The 22,449-nt window shown below is 43.6% G+C and overlaps 1 protein-coding gene across 1 annotated transcript in view; it reads left to right on the forward strand.

The window, feature by feature from the left end:
- Nucleotides 1-3,009: 3,009 nt before the first annotated feature.
- The window catches only part of CWH43 (cell wall biogenesis 43 C-terminal homolog), a 43,269-nt gene continuing 23,829 nt past the window's right edge, over nt 3,010-22,449 (forward strand). The window contains 8 exon segments of the mRNA XM_079920199.1: nt 3,010-3,029; nt 4,288-4,479; nt 9,887-10,007; nt 10,602-10,756; nt 12,908-12,987; nt 12,989-13,110; nt 17,024-17,112; nt 21,833-22,090. Of these exon segments, the coding sequence (XP_079776325.1) occupies nt 4,326-4,479; nt 9,887-10,007; nt 10,602-10,756; nt 12,908-12,987; nt 12,989-13,110; nt 17,024-17,112; nt 21,833-22,090 (979 nt within the window). The 5' untranslated portion in view covers nt 3,010-3,029; nt 4,288-4,325.

The following is a 22,449-nucleotide window of genomic DNA, read 5'->3' on the forward strand; positions in this document are numbered from 1 at the left end:
TATCTTCTTTACTCTGGATTGATTCCCTTTCAACTCTTTGGGAAACCCTAGTGGACCAGGCCACAGCGATTGTTTTTGTCTCTGAGAACAGGCACTCCCTGCTCTGCTGCTGCAGGAACACAGCTTGGTTGTCTTCTGTGGGGATGACATGAATAGTCTTGGTCACCACTCTTACAGGACCCTGAGTTAAATTGACTTCAGACAGATACAAGGAAAATTCCTTGTTAACTATTTTATAGGTACAGATGGCAAATCTACAACTTGTAATGTTTTTTTTTTTTTTGCGGTACGCAGGCCTCTCACTGTTGTTGCCTCTCCCATTGCGGAGCACAGGCTCCAGACGCGCAGGCTTAGTGGCCATGGCTCACGGGCCCAGCCGCTCCGCGGCATGTGGGATCTTCCCGGAACTGGGCACGAACCCGTGTCCCCTGCATCGGCAGGCGGACTCTCAAACACTGCGCCACCAGGGAAGCCCTATCTGACTTTTTTGATTATAGCCATCTTAGTGAGTGTGAAGTAGTATCTCATTGTGGTTTTGATTTGTATTTCCCTAATGAAATGATATTGAATATATTTTCCTGAATATACTTTGCTTATTGGCTACTTGTAGATGTTCTTTGGAAAAAGGCCTATCAAATCCTTTGTTCATCTTTAAAGTGAGTATTACTGAGTTATAATTTTATTTTATTTTTTTTAAAAAATAATTTTTATTTATTAATTTTTGGCTGCATTGGGTCTTTGTTGCCGTGCACGGGCTTTCTCTAGTTGTGGTGAGTGGGGGCTACACTTTGTTGAGGTGCGCGGGCTTCTCATTGCGGTGGCCTCTCTTGTTGAGGAGCACAGGCTCTAGGCGTGTGGGCTTCAGTAGTTGTGGCTCACAGGCTCTAGAGCACAGGCTCAGTAGCTGTGGTGCACAGGTTTTGTTGCTCCACGGCATGTGGGATCTTCTTGGACCAGGGCTCGAACACGTGTCCCCTGCATTGGCAGGCAGATTCTTAACCACTGTGCCACCAGGGAAGTCCCTGAGTTGTAATTTTTAAAAATATATATTCCAGATACCAGTTCCTTACCAGATGTATAATTATAAAATATTTTCTCCCATCCTGTACATTGTCTTTTCACTTTCTTGGACTGTGTCCTTTGAAGCACAAAAGCTTTTAGTTTTGATGAAGTCCAATTTATTTATTACTTCTTTTGTCATTTGTGCTTTTGCTGTTGTATCTAAAAATCCACAGTCTAACTAAAGATCATGAAGAGTTACTCCTCTGTTTTAAGATTTTTATCGTTTCATCTCTTACATTTAAGTCTTTGATCCATTTTGAGTTAATTTTTGTATATGGTATGAGATTTGGGGGGGGGGTGTCCGATTTACCCTTTTTCCTGTGGAATTTCAATTGTTCTAAATCCATTTGTTGAGAAGACCACCCCTTCCCTCATGTAATTGTTTTGGCAAGCTTGTTGAAAATCATTTGTGCCTAAATGAGAGGGTTTATTTCAGGACTCTCAATTCTATTCAATTGATCTCTATCTGGTGACAATGAGTACTAGTAAGTAATTAAGCGATTTGGAACTCTGCTCAAAACTGCTCTTAACTGATTTACACTTTTAGGCAATCCATCATTGTTTAATTTCAGAGCAAACCTTCCGAAAGTGGTAAATGACAAACTGTTCCAAAAAAATTAAAGCGAATTAAAATAAATTGTTTGAGAAGGTTCTAAAAAACTCAAAACATCCTGGGGTGTGGTAATATTTGAATGAGAAATAACTGGCCTAGTTCACTCGCTCCATTGTTAGAACGTCTCTCCCTTTCTCCTCAGGGACGGGCACTCTCAAAGATCATTATCCATAAAGTGGAGGAAGGCAGAACTTCCACTGCCATCACTGGTTTTCTCTCCCCTGAGCAAGTGTTGCGACGTCTCTAAAAGCCATAGAAAATTCTGTAATCTCTAGAATTTTTCAACCGCCTTCCCAGAATGCGATTTGTTTACTACCAAAGCTGAGCAGGAGAAGCGCACACCTGGCCATCGCAGGTGCCCGCTCGCCCGAGAGCGTCGCCCAGGCCTTAGGAACGCCAAGGTCCTGTTCGCACCTGCTCGCCGGAGGCGCTAGAGCCCCTGGCAGCTCAAGCTCCCCACCTGCGTCTAAGCCTTCCCCTCGCAACGCGCCCCTGGGCCTCGTTTAAAGGGCACCGCGGGTGCAGAGTTGCAATGATGCAGTCCTCTTGGGCGCTCGCAGCGCGCCATCCCCGGGGCCGCTCTGCCGGCGAGCCCGGCCACCTGGTTTCTTCTGGGCGGCAGGTCGGAGGCCCCCGGGTCCCGCTCGCCGCGCGGTGGCGTCGGCGGAGGCGGTGGCGCCGGCGGAGGCGGTGGCGCGGGTCCGCGGGCCGCGCAGAGGCTGTGGGGCCGGGAGGGCGGCGCTGGATGGGACGGGGCGGGGGCAGCGGGCCCCACCCTCGCGTGGGCGCGGCTTGCGGGTGGGCGGGCGGCTGGGCGGCCGGCGGCAGACTTGACGGGAGCCTGAGGCGTGGATGGCGACCCCGGAGAACTCAGCGGCCGGCGCAGTGCGGCGGGTGTGCGGGCCGCGCGGCTTCCCTCGGCGGCGCCGCTCCGGGCCTCGGCCATGCCCTCGCTGTGGAGAGAAGTGCTCCTGGAGAGCCTTCTGGGTAAGCCGAGGCCGCCCGCCGCGCATTCGCCGGTCCGCTCCCCCGGCCCTGCCCGGAGCCGCGGTACTCCGCCGGGTTGGCTGAGCTCCCGGAGGGAGGAACGCGCGCTTGGTGCCCGGAATAGAGATGCTTATCGTCCCCTGGCAACTTCTGCTGCTGGAGGAGTTGAGAGAGAGAGAGAGCTCCCACGCCACCCTGGTGTTGCGCCCAAGGGGCCCGACTTCTTCACCTGTCGGCCTTGAACCGCGAAGCTGGTACCAACCCCGAGTCCCTTCACCCGTGATCTTTAAGTTTAACTGAATAAATTTCAGCACCGAACTTTACCTTTCAGAAGGAAAGGGGCACCCGTTTCCCCCGGTAGCTGTAGGTGAGCACTCAGCGTGGTGGCTACCGCGTGGGTTGACCCCTCACAAGTGGCCTTGGGTAGTGGCTGCACATTTGAGTATTTGGCGGAAAACGTCGAACTGGAGCCCCATGTGCTCACTTAGCAGCTTTGCAAAAAGTCCCAAGAACAATTATTGTTGTAATATTGTCGGAGTTGTATGGTTGAAATCAGAATTCCCAGACAAACGTTCGGGAGATTGCTAGCATCTCGCTGTTCACGATGAAGGGGAGGGGTGCCTTCCTAAGAACTTGATTTTCTGGGAGCTGGTAATGCTCGGGCTGGGGGGCGGGGCTCATTTTTTGGCCCAGTCTGTATCTCACAAGTACGCGATGTAAAGCGAATTACATTCAGTGAGTACTTAGGGTGCTAGGTACTGTGTGTACTTAATCTTTTTTAATCTTAATAACTGCGAGGTGGTTAAAAGTACTGCTTTCGGTGGTTAAGGATGGTTTGGAACCAGACCACTCGGTTTTAAGGTCACTCTGCCATTTGCCACTTTTGTGACCTTAGGCAATTACTTAACTTTCTGAGTCTAAGGAGTTTTTGTTGTTTGATTTTGCATTTGTAAGAGGGGAGTAGAAATAGTGTCAATTTCATAGGATGCAGAAGAAGAGAGAGGATCAGGGTGAATACTTAGCACAGAGCCTAGTGCATGGTAACTGCCCATTGGTTAATTATCATCATTGTAGAAGATTGCACAGTCAGTAGTTGGCAGCTGTGAAAGTAATGTCAAATCTGCATTTTCCACTACTCTACACTGTCTCCTAAGGGTTAGGTTTAAAATAGTTTGCTCACAAGAAAATGATTATTTCCTAACTAACGTGCCTTTGGCTGTAGTCTGGAGTGGGAGGAAGGAGTTCTGCCGTTTGTTACTCTTTTTGATTTTCACGATATTTCTCAATAAAGAAGGGTCGATTTAGTTAAGGAAATTTTATCAATCGGGGTCCTGACAGGAAACCAGATTTAACCTAGATGGTCCAAATGAAGAGCCTTTAATAAAGGGACTACCTACCTACGGGAGGTATGAACGAGGTTAAAGGGACAAGCAAGGGATGTTGAGCCATTCTCATTCTGGGCCTGACAGGAAAGGGGAGGAATTCTGTTACTGGAACCCAGTTAAGGCCAGGGTCATGAAGGAGGGCGGCCGGCTGGAGGAGTTTTAGTGGAGGGAAGGGCTACTGTTTGAAACAATGAGAAAGTTATACTTTCTCTCTCTCTTAAAAACTTTTGTTTTCCCTAGGATATGTTTCTTGGTCTCTCGGCGATGGCCTGGGACCGATGATCTATTACTTTCCCCTGCAAACACTAGAACTCACTGGGCTTGAAGCTTTTGCCATAGCATTTCTTTCTCCATTATTCCTCACAATTCCTCCTGTCTGGAAACTGGTTAACAAGAAGTGGATGGTAGCCCTGCTGTGGATAATTACCGTTGGTAAGATTTAAAAGTGATTCCTTAAGTTTTTTGGTTTTTTTATTTTTAGCTAAAAATGAAATGAAAGTGAAAATATGTAGACTGTTCTTTGAATGCTAAATAATTAAATAAAAAATAAAAGATTTCTCTGTCTCTTACTACTACCTTGAAGAGTTTTAGTAGAATTGGAAGTCTAGACCAAGAGTCAGCATATTTACGTGTTTAACTTTTTCGTCAGTTTGGAAGAGCTTAAGGATCACTGAGATGAAGAGGGGAAAGATACCTTGGAGAACAGCTTAACTCTTGAACATATTTTTGTTCTTTTTTCCAACTATGACATGAAACTCCGAAGCCATTAAAAAGTTGTTAAATGATACTGCCTAAAAATATGAAAATTATGCATGATGAACACCGTGTTAAGCAAAGGCAATCAACAGGTTAGGACAGCTGTTGCAGCTCTTCCAGTCAGAGGGCTAATTTCATTAATATATGGAGTTCTTACAAATCAATAATAAAAAGGGACCAATAGTTCAACAGAAGAGAAAGCAAAGGATATGATCAGTTTACTGGAAAGGAAATATAACTGGTTCTTAAAAAGATACTAAAATGTATAGAATACAAATCATACACACACACATATATGCATAGACAGTCTCACATATCAGGTTGGCAAAGAACAAACTCTGACAACACTGTTGTAAGCGTGGGAAAGCAGGCACTTACGCATTGCTGGCAGAGCTGTAAAGTGTCACAACTTCTGCAAAGGATCAGTTAGCATTGTTTATCAAAAGGACAAATATGTATCTTTCACTCAGCAATCCCCCTTCTGGGAGTATATCCTATAGATAAACTCACATATGTGTAAAATGATAAAAATAAAAGGTTATTTAATCATTGCAGCAATGTTTATAATAATAATGTTAGAAACAACCTATATGTCATTTGTATGGGATCGGTTAGGTTAAATAAGTTATGGTTCTAAAACTTGGAGTACTATAGAATACTATGCAGCTATATTAAAGAATGAGAACATTTCTGTAAGGAAATGGAATGTTCTTCAAAATATGTTGTTAAGTGGGAAAAAAGAAGCGCTAAACAGTATGTGCAGAATACTAGCATTTGTGTAAAATAGGTTAGATGAAAATATATTTAATAGTTAATTGGACATGCATTAAATAGGTCTAGAAGTATTTTTTAAAAACCTGATACCATTTTAGTTGCTTCCAAGGTGAAAAATTTGGTACCTAGACACAGGTATGAAAGGGAAACTTTGCACTGTATACCTTTTGTAGTTTTCGAATTCTGAAGTTCAGTACGTCACATTGCCAAAACCCAGCAATTAGAAAATGTACACTTACTATCACAGACACTTGAGGTTATTAACATTAATAAATATTGAGAGACCTTGGAGAAGTACTGGTAGTAAAAAAAAGTAAGGTGAGGTCATGGAGAAAAGGTTTTAAAAAACAAAAACACCAGACTCCAGTCTGGTGGAATCTGTAGCTGAAAAGTCTGCCTGTCTTGCCCTTCTGCTATTACACAGTTGGTTTCTCTGAGTTTTCCAAGGGGCATTTGTTCTTGAGCCACGCTGTGTATATCTTCTGTCTAGGAACAGTCACTTGACTTTTTTCAGAAACAGTGACAGGAATCACTAGGGAATTGCCTTCTATTTTTCTGTGCATCAGTCCCTGAAGAAGGCAGAACGTGGTTAGTGAGTGTAGTGAGTTATGTGGTTACCCACAAAGGTCTAGAGCTCAGAAATAGCTGTGGTCAAGACCACTGGAAAATGCATCCTTTTAAAAGATGATGTCTATAGGAATGAAATAACCATGAAATTTTCAGCTCTAGAAATAATAGAAATGAAACTTTCTTCTTTTTGAGTATGTATAGTAACTGAGTTAAGCTGGCCTTGGCTTACAGAATCCTTCTATGAATGACGATGGCCTCATCACACTCCTTGGTTGGCTTTACGAGAGGAATCTGCTCAGTGGCCCTTTTTCGCTGCCTTTGCTCAATGCTGCCTGTGGCAGCTTTACCTACAAAGCCACCCACCGAACAGTTACTGGGACAGTTTTGTATTTTTGAGTCCAGTTCTGGCCCAGGAACTTCTGGAGGCTATAATGTAATAGGAAATAACTTCGACGGGGGGTATGGGATTTGAGATGCTTCTTGTTGCTCCCCTTTCATCTGCTTCTTCCCTGAAAACCCATCACCTTGAGTAGAGGTAGAATTGTATTTGAGAAAGGGGAGTGGGTAGGAAAGTGACTCAGAGTTGAGGATGAAGAAACCAGTTTTTTTTTTTTAACACCTTTATTGGGGTATAATTGCTTTACAGTGGTGTGTTAGTTTCTGCTTTATAACAAAGTGAATCAGTTATACATATACATATGTTCCCATATCTCTTCCCTCTTGCGTCTCCCTCCCTCCCGCCCTCCCTATCCCACCCCTCCAGGCGGTTACAAAGCACGGAGCTGATCTCCCTGTGCTATGCGGCTGCTTCCCACTAGCTATCTACCTTACGTTTGGTAGTGTATATATGTCCATGCCTCTCTCTCTCTTTGTCACAGCTTACCCTTCCCCCTCCCCGTATCCTCAAGTCCATTCTCCAGTAGGTCTGTGTCTTTATTCCTGTCTTACCCCTAGGTTCTTCATGACATTTTTTTTTTCTTAAATTCCATATATATGTGTTAGCATACGGTATTTGTCTTTCTCTTTCTGACTTACTTCACTCTGTATGACAGACTCTAGGTCTATCCACCTCATTACAAATAGCTCAATTTCGTTTCTTTTTATGGCTGAGTAGTATTCCATTGTATATATGTGCCACATCTTCTTTATCTATTCATCCGATGATGGGCACTTAGGTTGTTTCCATCTCCGGGCTATTGTGAAGAGAGCTGCAATGAACATTTTGGTACATGACTCTTTTTGAATTATGGTTTTCTCAGGGTATATGCCCAATAGTGGGATTGCTGGGTTATATGGTAGTTCTATTTGTAGTTTTTTAAGGAACCTCCATACTGTTCTCCATAGTGGCTGTACCAATTCACATTCCCACCAGCAGTGCAGGAGTGTTCCCTTTTCTCCACACCCTCTCCAGCATTTATTGTTTCTAGATTTTTTGATGATGGCCATTCTGACCGGTGTGAGATGATATCTCATTGTAGTTTTGATTTGCATTTCCCTAGTAAGCTTAAAATGGATTAAAGACCTAAATGTAAGGCCAGACACTGTAAAACTCTTAGAGGAAAACATAGGCAGAACACTCTATGACATAAATCACAGCAAGATCCTTTCTGACCCACCTCCTAGAGAAATGGAAATTAAAACAAAAATAAACAAATGGGACCTAATGAAACTTAAAAGCTTTTGCACAGCAAAGGAAACCATAAACAAGACCAAAAGACAACCCTCAGAATGGGAGAAAATATTTGCAAATGAAGCAACTGACAAAGGTTTAATTTCCAAAATTTACAAGCAGCTCATGCAGCTCAATAACAAAAAAACAAACAACCCAATCCAAAAATGGGCAGAAGACCTAAATAGACATTTCTCCAAAGAAGATATACAGACTGCCAACAAACACATGAAAGAAACCAGTTTTTGTCAGATGCTCTTCCAGGTGGCCATTGAGCTTTGTTGATGCTAAAGAGAGGCTGAAGTAAGCCATGATTTGCCTTAAAACTTCCTTTTCAGATGCTTCTTAAGGAAACAAAACAACTTTGTTTTTACAGAGTCCTAAGGCATTCTTACATAACTACAAAGAAGATCTGAGTATTCTGTGCTATCTCATCGCTGACACCTCAGATATTTTAGGTTGATTACTATGTAGTTAACTATTAAACTAGTTCATACTACCAGTGATTTAGGTTATTTTTGACCTTAAATATCTTGACCCACTAAAATGGCTATGTTCAAAATCATAGACAATAAGTGTTGACAAGGGTATGAAGAAATTGAAACCCTCACACACTGCTGGTGGAAATGTAAAATGGTGCAGCTGATTTGGAAAACAGCTTGGCAGTTCCTCAAGATGTTAAACATAGTTGTCATATGACCCAACACCTCCACTCCTTGGTATAGACCCAAGAAAAATGGAAACATATGTTCACATAAGACCTGGTACACAAATGTTCCTAACATCATTATTCATAGTAGCCAAAAAGTAGAAACAACCCAGATGCCCATCAACTGATGAATGGATTAAAAAAAGGCAGTATATCCATGCCATGGGATATTATTTAGCCATAAAAAGGAATGAAACTGATACATGGTACTACATGCATGGACCTTTTTTAAAAAAGATTAAAAAAATTTTTTTTTTGCGGTACGCGGGCCTCTCACTGCCGCGGCCTCTCCCGTTGCGGAGCACAGGCTCCGGACGCGCAGGCTCAGCGGCCATGGCTCACGGGCCCAGCCGCTTCGCAGCATGTGGGATCTTCCCGGACCGGGGCACGAACCCACGTCCCCTGCATCGGCAGGTGGACTGTCAACCACTGCGCCACCAGGGAAGCCCCTAAAAAAGATTTTATTGAAGTTTAATTGGTTTACAATGTCATGTTAGTTTCAGGTATACAGACAGTGATTCCGTTTTGTATATCATATAATATAATATATTTTTCAGATTCTTTTTCCCTATAGGTTATTACAAAATACTGAGAATAGTTCCCTGTGCTATACAGTAGGTCCTTGTTGGTTATCTATTTTAAATATAGTAATGTGTATATGTTAATCCCAACCTCCTAATTGTCCCCCTCGCTTACTTTTCCCATCGGTAACCATAAGTTTGTTTTCTATGTCTGTGAATCTCTTTCTCTTTTGCAAATAAGTTCATTTGTATCTTTTTTTTTTTTTGTAAGATTCCACATGTAAGTGCTATCATATATTTGTCTTTCTCCATTTGGCTTACTTCACTTAGTATGATAGTCTCTAGGCCCATCAACGTGGATGAACCTTGAAAACATTATGCTAAGTGAAAAAAACCAGTCACAGAAGGCTGTGTATTTTATGATTTCATTTATATGAAATGTCCAGAATAGGAAAAATCCATACAGATAGGAAGTAGAGAAGTGATTGTGGGGGCCTGGGGGTCGGGGTTGGGGGGAAGAGGAGGAAAGGGAGGGGCTGCTAATGGGCACAGGTTTCTTCCTGGGGTGATGAAAATGTTCTGGAATTAGATGGTGGTAAGAGTTGCACAACTTTGTGAATGTATTAAGAACCATTGAATCATACACTTTAGCAGAGTGAATTTATGGTACGAATGATATCTCAATAAAAATTTTCAAAAAGATTTATGCACTCAGATAATTATATATTAATTCTACCTTCCCGAGTGTAACCATGGTATCAGACACAGCAGTTATCAAATGCAGATCATTGAATACCAATGCATGATTGCCAGAAATGTTTAATTCTCCTTCATTTGCAGGCAGCATAGCCTCCTTCCAGGCTCCAAATGCCAAACTTCAGCTCGTGGTTCTCGCGCTCGGTCTGTCTTCCTCACTGGTAGTGCAAGCCGTGGCATGGTGGACAGGAAGTGGTTTGCAAAGGTATGTTCATATCTTGTGCCTACAGACAAACAAATGTGGTCAATTACCAAAGGGAAGGTTGGGACTAGGAGCTGCAAGATATAGTCTTTACCTTGCATAAGGCCTTGTAGAAGTCACACTTTTCACAAAATCGGGATGTGAATATTTGCCATCAGTCTCAATAACGTTGTGAGAATGAAGGCATTATAACAAGTTGCCTAGGTAACGGCTATACAAAGGCTAAGTCATGTGCCAACGAGGCTAAGTCATGTAGATTACCAACAAGACTACCTCATATACTCCTTCTATGACACTGTGAAATTCACAATGGACATAGTACGTTGAAACCACATAAAAAGTTGTTAAAGGGCTTCCCTGGTGGCGCAGCGGTTGAGAGTCCGCCTGCCGATGCAGGGGACACAGGTTCGTGCCCCGGTCCGGGAAGATCCCACATGCCGCGGAGCGGCTGGGCCTGTGAGCCATGGCCGCTGAGCCTGCACGTCCGGAGCCTGTGCTCTGCAATGGGAGAGGCCACAACAGTGAGAGTGCCCGCGTACTGCCAAAAAAAAAAAAAAAAAAAAAAAAAAGTTGTTAAAAATACTTCTGTACTTACAGGTACTTCGGAATCTGGGGATTCATTTTAGGACAGATTCTTCTTGTTGTTCTCCACATTTGGTACACTTCACTGAACCCAGTCTGGACTTATCAGATGTCCAACAGAGTGATACTGACATTAAGTACCATCGCCACACTCGATTGCATTTACACAGGTAAGTGTAGGCCCAGTTTATTTAGGGATTTTCTCTTTCTTATCTGAATGTAACACATCTTGGAAAGATAAAACTAGTCTTTCTGCATCTATCTCCATTTCTACTTTTTCTCCCTCTGCAAGAGTAGCCGGCGCAGGTAGTGGACTGTTATCTAAGCAGAAGGCACCTTTTCCTCGCCAGCATAGAGGGTGACGATAGCAATGCGTCTCTGGCTTGTCTCAGCGTGGAGTGCGAGAGTAGACCCAGGCCTCATACTCCCTGCTGGCTTTCAGCTCTGTCTACCTCCTCTTTCCCTCTGGACAGGACTTTCCAGGACGAGGACTGTGGGAACTGCATGGGTTTGTTTGGTTTCTTTTGGTTTGTTTGTTTTTTGCTTTTGTTCCCGCCCCGCCCCGGGCCCAACTCTGAAGATATTTAAGCTCCAAATATGAAATTTAAAAAGAAAGGAAATCCTACATATTCATACCACCTTTCAGATCACCTGTCTGGAGCTGACAAACAAACTTGGACATTCGCTTCACATGCTAACTCGAGACTCTTCTGAAAAGAAGGGACAAGTGTTACTAGATTCTACATAACTTGCTCCTGGCTTTGTGTGTAACTCTCAGTGAGTCGCTGTTCTTTTGTAAATACAAGGAGAAATCTCACAGGTTAATGGAAGTTTAGAGGGTTTGGCTCACCATGAACAAAGGGCTTGTATAATTCCCCCTTGGCCCCAATTTTGGCATGAAGTGGGGTTAGTGAGAACAAGGGAACATCATGCACGTAAATTGGTCGAGGGACATTGATATTAATTAGAACATTTAGAACTCGGTCTAGTGCCCTAGTATATGTCTTCTATTTCATAAATCGCTAACATGAAGTAGAAACTCAGGCAGCAGATTTCACAGGTACAGCCTGATAAGGATATTCAGGGTATCGCTTACATTTCCCGACTGGAGTTTTCTTCTTTCTCACCTCTGTTTTAAATTTATGTGACCCAGTTGTTGGTCCCTTCCTGTTTTTGCACTGTGCCCCATTTACAAAACTTGACTCCCCACCAGCTTCCCCAGGATGTCTGATCATCCCAGGCATTTTTGGGGGTTGCTTTGTTGAAGATTTGCTGGGTCTTGGGGGAGGGTCACCCACCATAGTATGAAGCAGTGTTAATCAGCAAATTCAGCTTAGGCTTCTCTCTTCTCCAAAGACTGTCTCCTAGCCTCCAGGCCCTGGCCTCCTTCCGTCTTCACATCTTCTCTCCCTCATCCCTGTAGCTTTCAGCTCTGCTTCTCCTTCGCCTCACTCCTTTATTGGCAGAATGGCTTTCTTCCTCTTTGTGAAATCGGCCTGTCATCCTCACAGGCAGACCCGAAGTTTTCTTTCTATCCTGGAGAGGGCTTCTCAGTGTCATGAAGCATCTACCCAGCAGGTTCTCTGTTCCTACAAAGAAATTCTCCTGCCAGCATTTTCTCCAGTAGTTACATTTCTGTATGTGAAGTCATTAATGCAACACACTGAGACCTCGTGGTTAAACAGTCCCGGGAAGTATAGTATAGTGAAGTGCACAGGTGCTGCGTAAGTTCTCTTTACCAGCTGTATGATCTTGGGCAAGTTACTTGTTTTCTCTGAGCCTCAGTTTTTTAATCTGTGAAATGGGATTAGTAATAGAGCCTACCTCGTAAAGTGGTTGTGAAATTTAAATGAGTTCATGTAAAGGGCTGGGCATAGGGCCTGGCCCATGGTAACTGCTCAGGCGATGCCCTGTTATCACTCCGGGGACACAGAGGGTTAGATGAGAGCCCTGTTCTTCTGGGGAGAAGCAGCCTGGTATTCTGAAAGTGTTCCACTCAAGGTGGACTGCATTTGTTCCCTGAACATACCTTTCACTTTTCGTACATATATTTTAGCTCATACTCTTAATTTCACTTTAATGAAGTAAATAAATTTCTGCATTTTCAGTTGTCAAATTCCAAAATGATGGGTTCTCCCTAAATCGTTCCCGATCTAGCCTGCCTGAAATAACCCCTCCCACTGACTACCTCCCAGCACATTCTGCTTTGGACTGGGTCTCATCTCCTCTTCTGAAGTCAGCTCCTTGAGGCCAGGTACCATTCTGTTAAATACAGAGGGTAAATTTCCATGTCACGGATCCTTTTCCATTTTTCATTCTAGATGGTGCCTGCTGTAGACCTGAGGGGAAGAAGTCTGAGGAGGCAGCCAGGGTGATGGCTTCTAGACCGAACTGGTTGTTGGCAGGGGGCTGCCTTTGGCAGTCTCATGTTCCTTACCCACTGGATTTTTGGAGAAGTCTCTCTTGTTTCCAGATGGGCAGTGAGTGGGCATCCCCATCCAGGGCCAGATCCTAACCCATTTGGGTGAGTTTGGGTGTGGAAGCAATCCAGCAATTGGCTAGTATTGTTGAAGAAATTCCTCCTCTGTTTGAGCAGGTAGACCTGCACCAGCCCGATGTTTCGTATTCCTCTTTCCCTAGATGTCAGAAACATTGCAGGACGTTACTGCAGTAGGACAGTACTGGATCCACTCTGGAGATGACGGAGCTGGAGGGGTATTTGCCCCAGTGCTGAAGGATTGCTGGGAGGTAGATGAGGGAGGACTAAGGATTGTGCACGGCTAAGTGAGAGGTCCTGGGAGCTCCTGCGTGGGCACGCTGAGGAATTCCTGCCAAGAAGAGCATTCTCAGTGGCAGGGAAAGCATGGCATTTCCTCCAGATCCCCCTATTACAGTTTTGGGCACTGGGTAGGACGAGACAAGAGGGCCTTGATGAGAGAGCGGGTTGGCAGCAAGGCAGAGAGCTTTAATCTCTGCAAAGGAGGGAAGCCTGGGGGAGCTCTGCATCCTCTGTACTTTGGGACTTGTTCCAGCCATGGGGCTCCCAAGGAGTTAGCAGTCTTGAGCTTAAGTGCTGGTTCCTGTGCTTGGTCCTCACTGACCCTCTCTCTACTCTTCCTGACACCTCTTTTCTCCCATGGTCAGGTCCAGCCTTTCACATAAAAAGATGGGAGGAACCCTTAAAACATCTGCCGCAGATATCTGTTTTCTCCTAAAGCGCTGAAATTCCCACATATGGAGACACACTGGCTCTTTCCCCAGAGGATGTCTGGGCACATCCCACAGTTGTCTCACATGCAGTGTGTCCAAGTCTGGCTCAGTAGTTTTCACTACCCAGACATGTCCTTCCTCCTCTGGGCCTTGGTTTACTCTGTCTGTCCCTCTACCGTCTAAGCTGGAAACCAGGAATCGTCTTCGAATTGTGTGTCTTCCTCATTTTCTGCATCTCACTTGGTATTAAGTCCAGTCGATTCTACTACTTCTCTTAAAGCACCTATCCCTCCCTCGCCATCCCCCACCATATCTCCTTAGTGGATCCTCCCATCTTTCATCAGGCTACTGCTCTGGTCTTCTAATGGCCTCTGTGCAGTGTGGCCATCTCCACACTGAGAGTGAGATCTCTAAAATGTACACCTGACCCCATCACTCTTTTGCTTAAAACCTTTCAGCAGTTTTTCTCCCCCAAACCAGGTCATATGAGACAGGATCTGCACCCTCAGCCTCACTTAATGTTTTAAAGATGCTCCCTGCCTTATCCCCAGGCTTCACCTGGGCTGAAATCACTTTCAGTTCCCTAGACGTGCCAGATTGTCCCAGCCCCCCATGTGTATGTACGTGCTCTTCCCTGTGTCTGGGCTACCTTCTCTGCCTTGATGTCTCGGCAAGCTCTCACTCACCCTTCAAAACCCAGGTCATGCATCTCCTCTGTGAAGTCTTCTCTGATTATCCCACAAACTACCTTGAATGCCCATCCCACCCCCACCCCCTTGTACATCTCTTATTATTATTCTGTATTACAAATTGTTTATACTACAGTTATTTTATGTCCTTCATCCTTTCTAGACGCTAAACTCTTTGAGGGCCGGGAATGGGAAAAGGAACTAATACTTATGAGTTCCTCTGTGTCCGGCCCTGAGCTAGGAAGTGTACATATGTGATCTCATCCAGAGTCTATATCTTTTTGATCTTGGATGCTCTGGCATATTTGGGAGGAGGAGAGAGAAGGAAGAAAGGCACAGAAGAGAGGGGGAGGGAAGGAGTTTATTCTTATGTGTTAAAGCTTCATTTCCAAAGCTCCCATGAAAACAAGCATAAGATGTGAGGAAGAGCGACAGGAGAACTGGACCAGGAATCCGAGGCCAGTCTTGAGGGTTGGAGTCCTGGTTGGCCGACAGCAATTCACCATTCAACTTTGGACCAGTCGCCTAACGTCCCTGGCCTTGTTTTACTCACCTTTAAAATGAGGGTTTTCATTTTATGATTTTGTGTGCTGGAGTGACACATTGAAGATGGAGATGCACCGCCTGAGACCAGCATTTCCCAAATCGTGTTGTGTGGAACACTGGTTTCTTGAGATGTTAATGGGTAATCTGAGAGAAAAAACAAGCAAAACCAAAACCTCATTTAGATCAAGTAGGTTTTGGAAACACTGTACTTCATCTTCCTTTGTGATTCACAAGGCACATTAGCATCACAGAGTCACTCGGGAGTTTCTCCAACTTACTCGAACATGGAATTCCTTTGTTAGAACACCTATCAACACATCATAAAATTGGTGTTTCTCAGAACCCTGTCTGAGAAGTGTTGCATTAGATCATCATCACCTATGACCGTCATAGTAGGAATTGCTCTCTAAAATTCTCTAGTTTCTACTTAAGGGGATGGGTCATAAATCTATTTTGATGGGCTGAAGATGTGGGAGATGGGAGGAAGCTGAGAGAGAGGCACAGATGGTGCTGAGGGGACTTTGGGAAACCAGAGGATCAGTGCAGACCACAGAGCCTGGGAGGATGAGGGAGCAGGACACTTTCTTAGCCACATGTTCCAGCTTCCCATTAGCCCACCCCAGCACTCCTGACCCCCAAACTCTCCCTCTTTAGTGTCTTCTACCTTCTAATATCCTGTGCTATTTTCTAACTGTGTTTATTGTCTGGCCCTCTCCGCCACTGGAATGTGAGCGCATGAAGGAAAGGGATCTTTGTTCACTGACGCATCCCAAACCCCTAGAACAGAGCCTGGCACACAGTAGGTCGTCATAAACATTTGTGGTTGACTTGGGGATAGACAGTGATCCACAGTGTCCTCGCCAGCCTTTTCTCTCTTCTGTAGACCCAGGACCACCCTTAACCTTAGAAGGTGGGGATAGGCAAGAGAGCGGCTGAGAGCCTCACTCCAGAGCTGGAGGGCCTTTTTTGGATTCTTAGTCCTACGTGGGCGACTGTGTACAATCTGTGGCAGGTTTCTTAGTGCTCTTTCCCGCAGTGTCCTCCTCTGCAAAATGGGGATAATTATCGCATTTACCACAGACTTGTGAGTGTTAGATGAGCTAATATATGTAAAAATCTTCAAACAGTGCCTGGTATGTAGTAAGTACTATGTTTTTTAGTTTATTTATATTACAGCTATTTTACTGAGTGCCATGTTGTAGCTTTTATTGCTGCTGGATTTTCCCCTAAAGTTTAAATTCTTTTTTTTTCTCCTCCTCCAAGTTTTTGCCAAAGTAGCAACAGAATGAAATAGTTTGTGGTTGTTTTTAAAAACACACAACTATTAATTATTTACCAAACTCACATCAGTCCCAGGAAGGCAGAGACTTTTTTTTTTTTTTTTTTGCTGTACGCGGGCCTCTCATTGTTGTGGCCTCTCCGTCGCGGAGCACAGGCTCCGGACACACAGGCTCAGCGGCCATAGCTCACGGGCCCAGCCGCTCCGCGGCATGTGGGATCTTCCCGGACCGGGGCACGAACCCATGTCCCCTGCGTCGGCAGGCGGACTCTCAACCACTGCGCCACCAGGGAAGCCCAGGCAGAGACTATTGATAAAAGCAGTACTGAGGTTGAGAAAAGAGTGAAAAGAGGCACACTAAATAGAAACTATTCCCAGTGTCTTTTTCTTTTTATCTTTGGCAGAGTCATTTAAAATGTCACGTGGCCAGTATGAACTATAATTTAATAGTCTGAGAAAACTCAATTACTGTGTTTACACTGACCATGAAAGACTGCAGATATCGTTTATCTCAAGTCAGAGGTGCTTTTATGTCAATGTTCTGAATGTATATAATATTGGTTCCCAGTGGGCTTTCATTATCTCACTGGTTGTTTCACACTCATACTATCTCTTGGATGTGCCTAGAGATAGTAGATACATATCTGTTTTATATTTGGGACAATGGAGTAGTAACAATGTCAGATGTCCTATAACGTATCATTTTTTTACAGAGGTGCAGTTCTGCTGGGCTTGGCGAGTGGATTGATGCTTTCGCCTTGTTCATGGTTTCCTGGTTCCAGTTTAACCTGGTGGATGACAGGTGTGTGGTTTCCCTACAGAAATGCTTCGTTGTCCAATTTACTTGCAGTTGTCCAATTTACTCCGTGTGCCCCTGGAGTGGAAGGAGATGACCATATAACATGTGCTGTTGCCCGGTGGGATAGTCTCACCAAGTGCAGCCACTAAAACCCAGATATCACCACGGTTACCAGTGACTACTGGTTCCAGGTCCCTGCTTTCTCCTCCTTCACTTTCCCTCTCCTCCTTAGCTGTCTTATCCCCTGACTGTGCTGATATACTCTCCCCTGCCTCCTAAATGACTTATCCAGGCACAGATGTCAGGAACAGTTTTACTGACAGTCTGCGGAGATGGAGGGTCAGACATTGCCACTTTGCCAGACCTCTTCCCCTCTCCAAGCGCTTCTCTGTTTTCAGGAATACCTTCCTTTGGGACTCGACAATGAAGCTCACTTTCCCTTTCTCTTTTGTGTGTAACAGTTTTGGCCCTCCTCTACCCAGCCTTGGGGTCCACGTTTGCTTATTCAAAGGCTTGGACCCTCTCTGCCCATTCACACCCTTCAGGAATATAGAATATCAATGGAGACTATCATACTTCTGGAGCAATCTACTTATTTTTATGATTATGACCATTTCATTACTGTGACTGAAACTGAATTATGCCACTCTGTTCCTTTCCCCTTAAAAGGCAGGAATGGTGAGAGTCAGTTTTAGTGTTAAATAAAAGAATTCCCGCTCTGTGACAGGGCAAATAGTGTGTTTGGTTTCTGTGAGATGTCCTTATACCTTTTAATTAAGCAGGTGTTTCAGAGTTTTGTACTAGAGGCTGGGCGTGGGTTTCTGAGACTACACGTAACGGTAATGGAAGATGAGGGTTAAATAACCTCGTAGGTATGTTTCTGTGCACCCTCAGTGCCATCATCCTTGCATGAAGACGTGTATGTCATCCAAATAGGCTGCTTAATTCCTAAGGTTAACCAGGTCGTCATCCTCCTGGAGCTGTGTGAGCAAACGGTTGCGGTCATGTTGAGCTGTTTTTACTTGCTTGTGTATTTTCGGGTAGACATTCCATATGGGGATGCTTGTGTGAATATAATGTAGGAGGAACTTTTCTTCTCATCAGAGAAATGCCTCCTGAGATTCCGCACAAAAATGGCCAGGTAACTTTGTAAATGCGGAGTGTGCAGTGAGCATATATAGCTTCTTAATCTCTATGCAATTAGGAAAATGAACATGAAATACATTGAAAGTTGTGCAGCATTTATATCATGTCTTTTCTTACGGAATAGGAGCAGAAGGCTTATTGGGCAGGTAATTAGCAGCTTCATTTCAAACATGGGAACACTGAGGTCCACAGAAACATAAACTTAAAGAACAGAAAAGCTGTGAACTTGTTGTTTTATGCTCATGCTTATTTCCCCAGATAAGTAAACATAGCCTCCAGAGTTAAAGCTAATTTAGTTTGACTGTCTCTCTGAAGTGTGAAATAAAAGGCCCTCGGGGCAAGCAGATTCCGGGCTTCTAATGGGCTGTTTGCAGTAGAGAGGAAAGCAGGGCCGTAATTAGTGAGCTCCATCTCCCTCTCTGATGGTCTCCTCACCTGAATTAAGTAGGAGCTCACAATTATCTAGAGCTGGTGCCCACTTTTCACTGTGATTCGTCTCTGGAAAACACCTCATAAAGCAGAATGCAGATAAAGAAATCATATTTTTTTCATTGTACAGTTAAAGTCCCAACTGGGTCCCAGTATGAAATTAATTATGGAAGTGACCAATAGAATTTCCCAAATGCAAAGATACAGGAACTTTAGATCTTGATGGCGATTAAATTAGTAAAATCAAAGTTCTATTTAAAAAGACATAAATGTACTCAATGCACTGGTAGGACCCCAGTGTGCTATACAGTGTGCTTACAGTTTTATTGTATAAGAAACTTGATATGTTTAAAGTGAACGTGTTAGTTACTATAAATATCATTGGAATATTCAATTACCATGAATTCTGCTTGGTGTCTTAGATGTTATAAAGATCTGGGGGGGATTATTTGGGAGGACTCAGTCTCAAACAAAAAATAGTTAAGCTGTATAGTTAAGAGAAAAAGGTAAAGTAACGGTGTATCATATGCTACCACTGGTGTTCAAAAAGGGAAATGCACACACATGCCTTTTTCTTCCTGTGCACAGACTATCTCTGGGAGGATGCAGAAGAAAATGCTAACATTGTTGGCCTTCGCTAGGGGAACTAATAGGTGACAGGGGACAGAGGGACTCTTTTTTACCTTTCAGAGTTTGGATTGAATTTATAGTCTATTTAAAAGGACAATTTTAGGGGCTTCCCTGGTGGCGCAGTGGTTAAGAATCCACCTGCCAATGCAGGGGACGTGGGTTCGAGCCCTGGTCGGGGAAGATCCCACATGCCACGGAGCAACTAAGCCTGTGCACCACAACTACTGAGCCTGTGCTCTAGATCCTGCGAGCCACAACTACTGAGCCCACACGCCACAACTACTGAAGCCCACGCGCCTACAGCCTGTGCCCCACAACAAGAGAACAAGAGAAGCCACCGCGATGAGAAGCCCGTGCACCTCACCGAAGAGTAGCCACCGCTCGTGGCAACTAGAGAAAGCCCGTGTGCAGCAACGAAGACCCAACGCAGCCAAAAATAAATAAATAAAATAAATAAAAAAAATAAAAGTACAGTTTTAGTGGACTTAAAAATATGTAGCCTGTTTAAAAATAGAAACTAAATTAAAAATGAAAGTGGTAACAGTCGAGGGAAATTTGAAGAGATGTTTTCTTTCCCTTCAGATAATTCTTTGTAGTAAGACAGACACAACAAAGTCATTTTGATATCTTTAGATTAAAATATCAAACTAGGACTCATTCTTTAGAAAAATAGGCATTATAAGCTGGTAAACAGGAAAAATTCCCTCTCCCTAATAATCAAATAAATGAAAATCAAAATATGCTATGACTTAATCATTAATTTGGTAAAGATTTTTAAAAAGAAATGGTTTTGGCAGGGTCCAAAAGGCTCACCTTTTGGACTTCTGGCAGGGTTTCTGGAGGAAGTGAGAACTGGTATAACCTCCCGGGAAAGCAGTTGACCACAAGTATTGACTCTTTAAAATGCTTTTGCCTCTTGACATAGTAGTTGTACGTCTAAGAATCTTTTTAAGAATTATTTTAAGGAAATAATCAGAGGTGTAGTAAGAGATTAATTGACAAAGAAAGATGTTCCTCACAGGGTCAGAAGCTTCCTAAATGGCCAAGAATAGGAAAATGGTTGCTTATTTTTGTGTGTATTTATCCAGTGCAAGAGTGTACGTACATAAACATGTTTTAGAAGAAAAACATTAATAACACGAAAAACATGTTCTTGATATAATGTCCCACAAAAAGCAGAATAGAATCCTCACTATGTGGTACGATTCCATTTATGTAAAAATACTTCTTCATATACACAGAAAAAGACATAGGGGAAATACATAGGAGTATTAGCTGGGATCATCTCATCTCAGTCCTAGGCGATCCTTAATTGCTTGTTCACAGCTCTGTATTTTTTAAATTTCTGCAGTGAATAGGCATTATGTTTGTTCATTTCAAAATGAAAAAAAACTTTTGTCATTAAAATAATTGTTGTTGGATCTAAGATTTTGAAGGTCTAACTATGGAGTTAAAATCTGTGGGTTGTTTTTGAAGTGGGGAGGAATAGGCAGTCACATGGCATTGTCCTGTGATGGTGCAAGTAGAACTTACTGACGGGTGAGCGCCATGGGGCACTAAGAAGCTGGCTGGATCCTCTTCCCGGGGTTCTTGCCGCAAGCAGTGAGGAGGCTGCTGTAGACATACTTGAAGGGCGGCTCACTGTTATACAACATTGACTGAAATGTCCAATGTCTAGAGGATGTCATATTCTCTGCAAAGGTGTTATATTGATGGCTCCAAAATGGGGTGCTGTAAGCCCCTGCTGTGCTGCTGTCTCACAGCGGATTTCATAGGACTATGGAGAAATGTTATATTCCCTCAGATTTGGCTCAACGAATTAGCAGACATTTACTAAGTGCCTGCTGCAGACCAGGCAGATTGCACAGCCCCCAGCACCTCCGAGGCTGTTGTGTGAATGAATGAACTGCCTGCAGAACTGTAAACTAGTGAGTCTACAAATGCAGTCTCAGTCACAGCTTCTTTGGGGGGGGCTATGGGGTTGGTAAAGCCAACTTATATATTGTGGGACGAGGGGCAGCATTTAAACTCCTTTAGAAAGTTTCTTAACAAAAATGTTCTACAAACATGACTCTCCATGTTTCCTAATGTCCTAGATCTGGCTGGTTAAATTAAATTAACAAATTTTGGTATTACAGGTAATTTCCTTTTTTTTTTTTTTTCCAGTGTTTGCTATGAAGATCTTAACACAAATAAACTAAAAATGCCTTCTTCTCTCCTGCTGTTCTTCCTGAAGAAATAGCACTGGACTGAGATTTACTGGACCCACATTCCACCTCTAGTTGTGCAAGTAACTAGCTGCATGACCTTGAGCAAAGCATATTAACCTTGCCAAGACCTTAGTTTCTCACCAGTCTAGAAACTGAACCAGAATGGCCCTGAGGTCCCTTCTGGCTCTAAATAGCTATAAATCGGTCATCCTATATAAGTTTATTATTCCTTTTTTTTTTTAAGAAAACGGAAGAGACTATTACTACTTTCCTGTCTGATTGTTTTTCTTTCTCTCTCTCACAAACAGGAGCGACCTCGGCTGTGGGTCTCCTTTACCTGCCCACGTGGGCAGCCGCTCTCTCTGGCTGTGTGCTTGCCCTCTTCACGGCGTCCATGTGGCCTCAAGTGCTTGGACACCTTATCAGCTCAGGGTCAGGCCCTGGGAAAGCCATGACCACTGCCATGATATTTTATCTTCTAGAAATATTTTTCTGTGCATGGTGCACAGCTTTTAAATTTGTCCCAGGCGGTGTGTACGCTAGAGAAAGATCTGATGTGCTTTTGGGTGAGTACATGTGAAAGGTCTGGATTCAAGTAACTACTCAAAAATCCCCTTCAGGACTGACTAGGCTTTAGCACTTTACATGACTGATTAAGATAAATAGGATGATCTTGCTTTTCTTATTGAAATAGACCCTCTTGGTTAAAAAAAAACCTGGAGAAATGTCTAAATTACTATTTAAAAAGAAATTTCTTAATTCATTAATGAGTTTCAGTAATATTACTGCAAAGGCCTTGGAAGTGAGTAGCTGTGAAAAAAACAAGTTTAATCCATAATAAGTTATAAAAAGGTCCCCGTAACCCCATATTATATGATACGTAAGGAGAAAATATGATCATGGTGCTCACATTGCTATTTTGGTG

The sequence above is a fragment of the Stenella coeruleoalba genome (assembly GCF_951394435.1).
Source record: "Stenella coeruleoalba genome assembly, chromosome: 4".
NCBI classification, from domain to species: domain Eukaryota; kingdom Metazoa; phylum Chordata; class Mammalia; order Artiodactyla; family Delphinidae; genus Stenella; species Stenella coeruleoalba.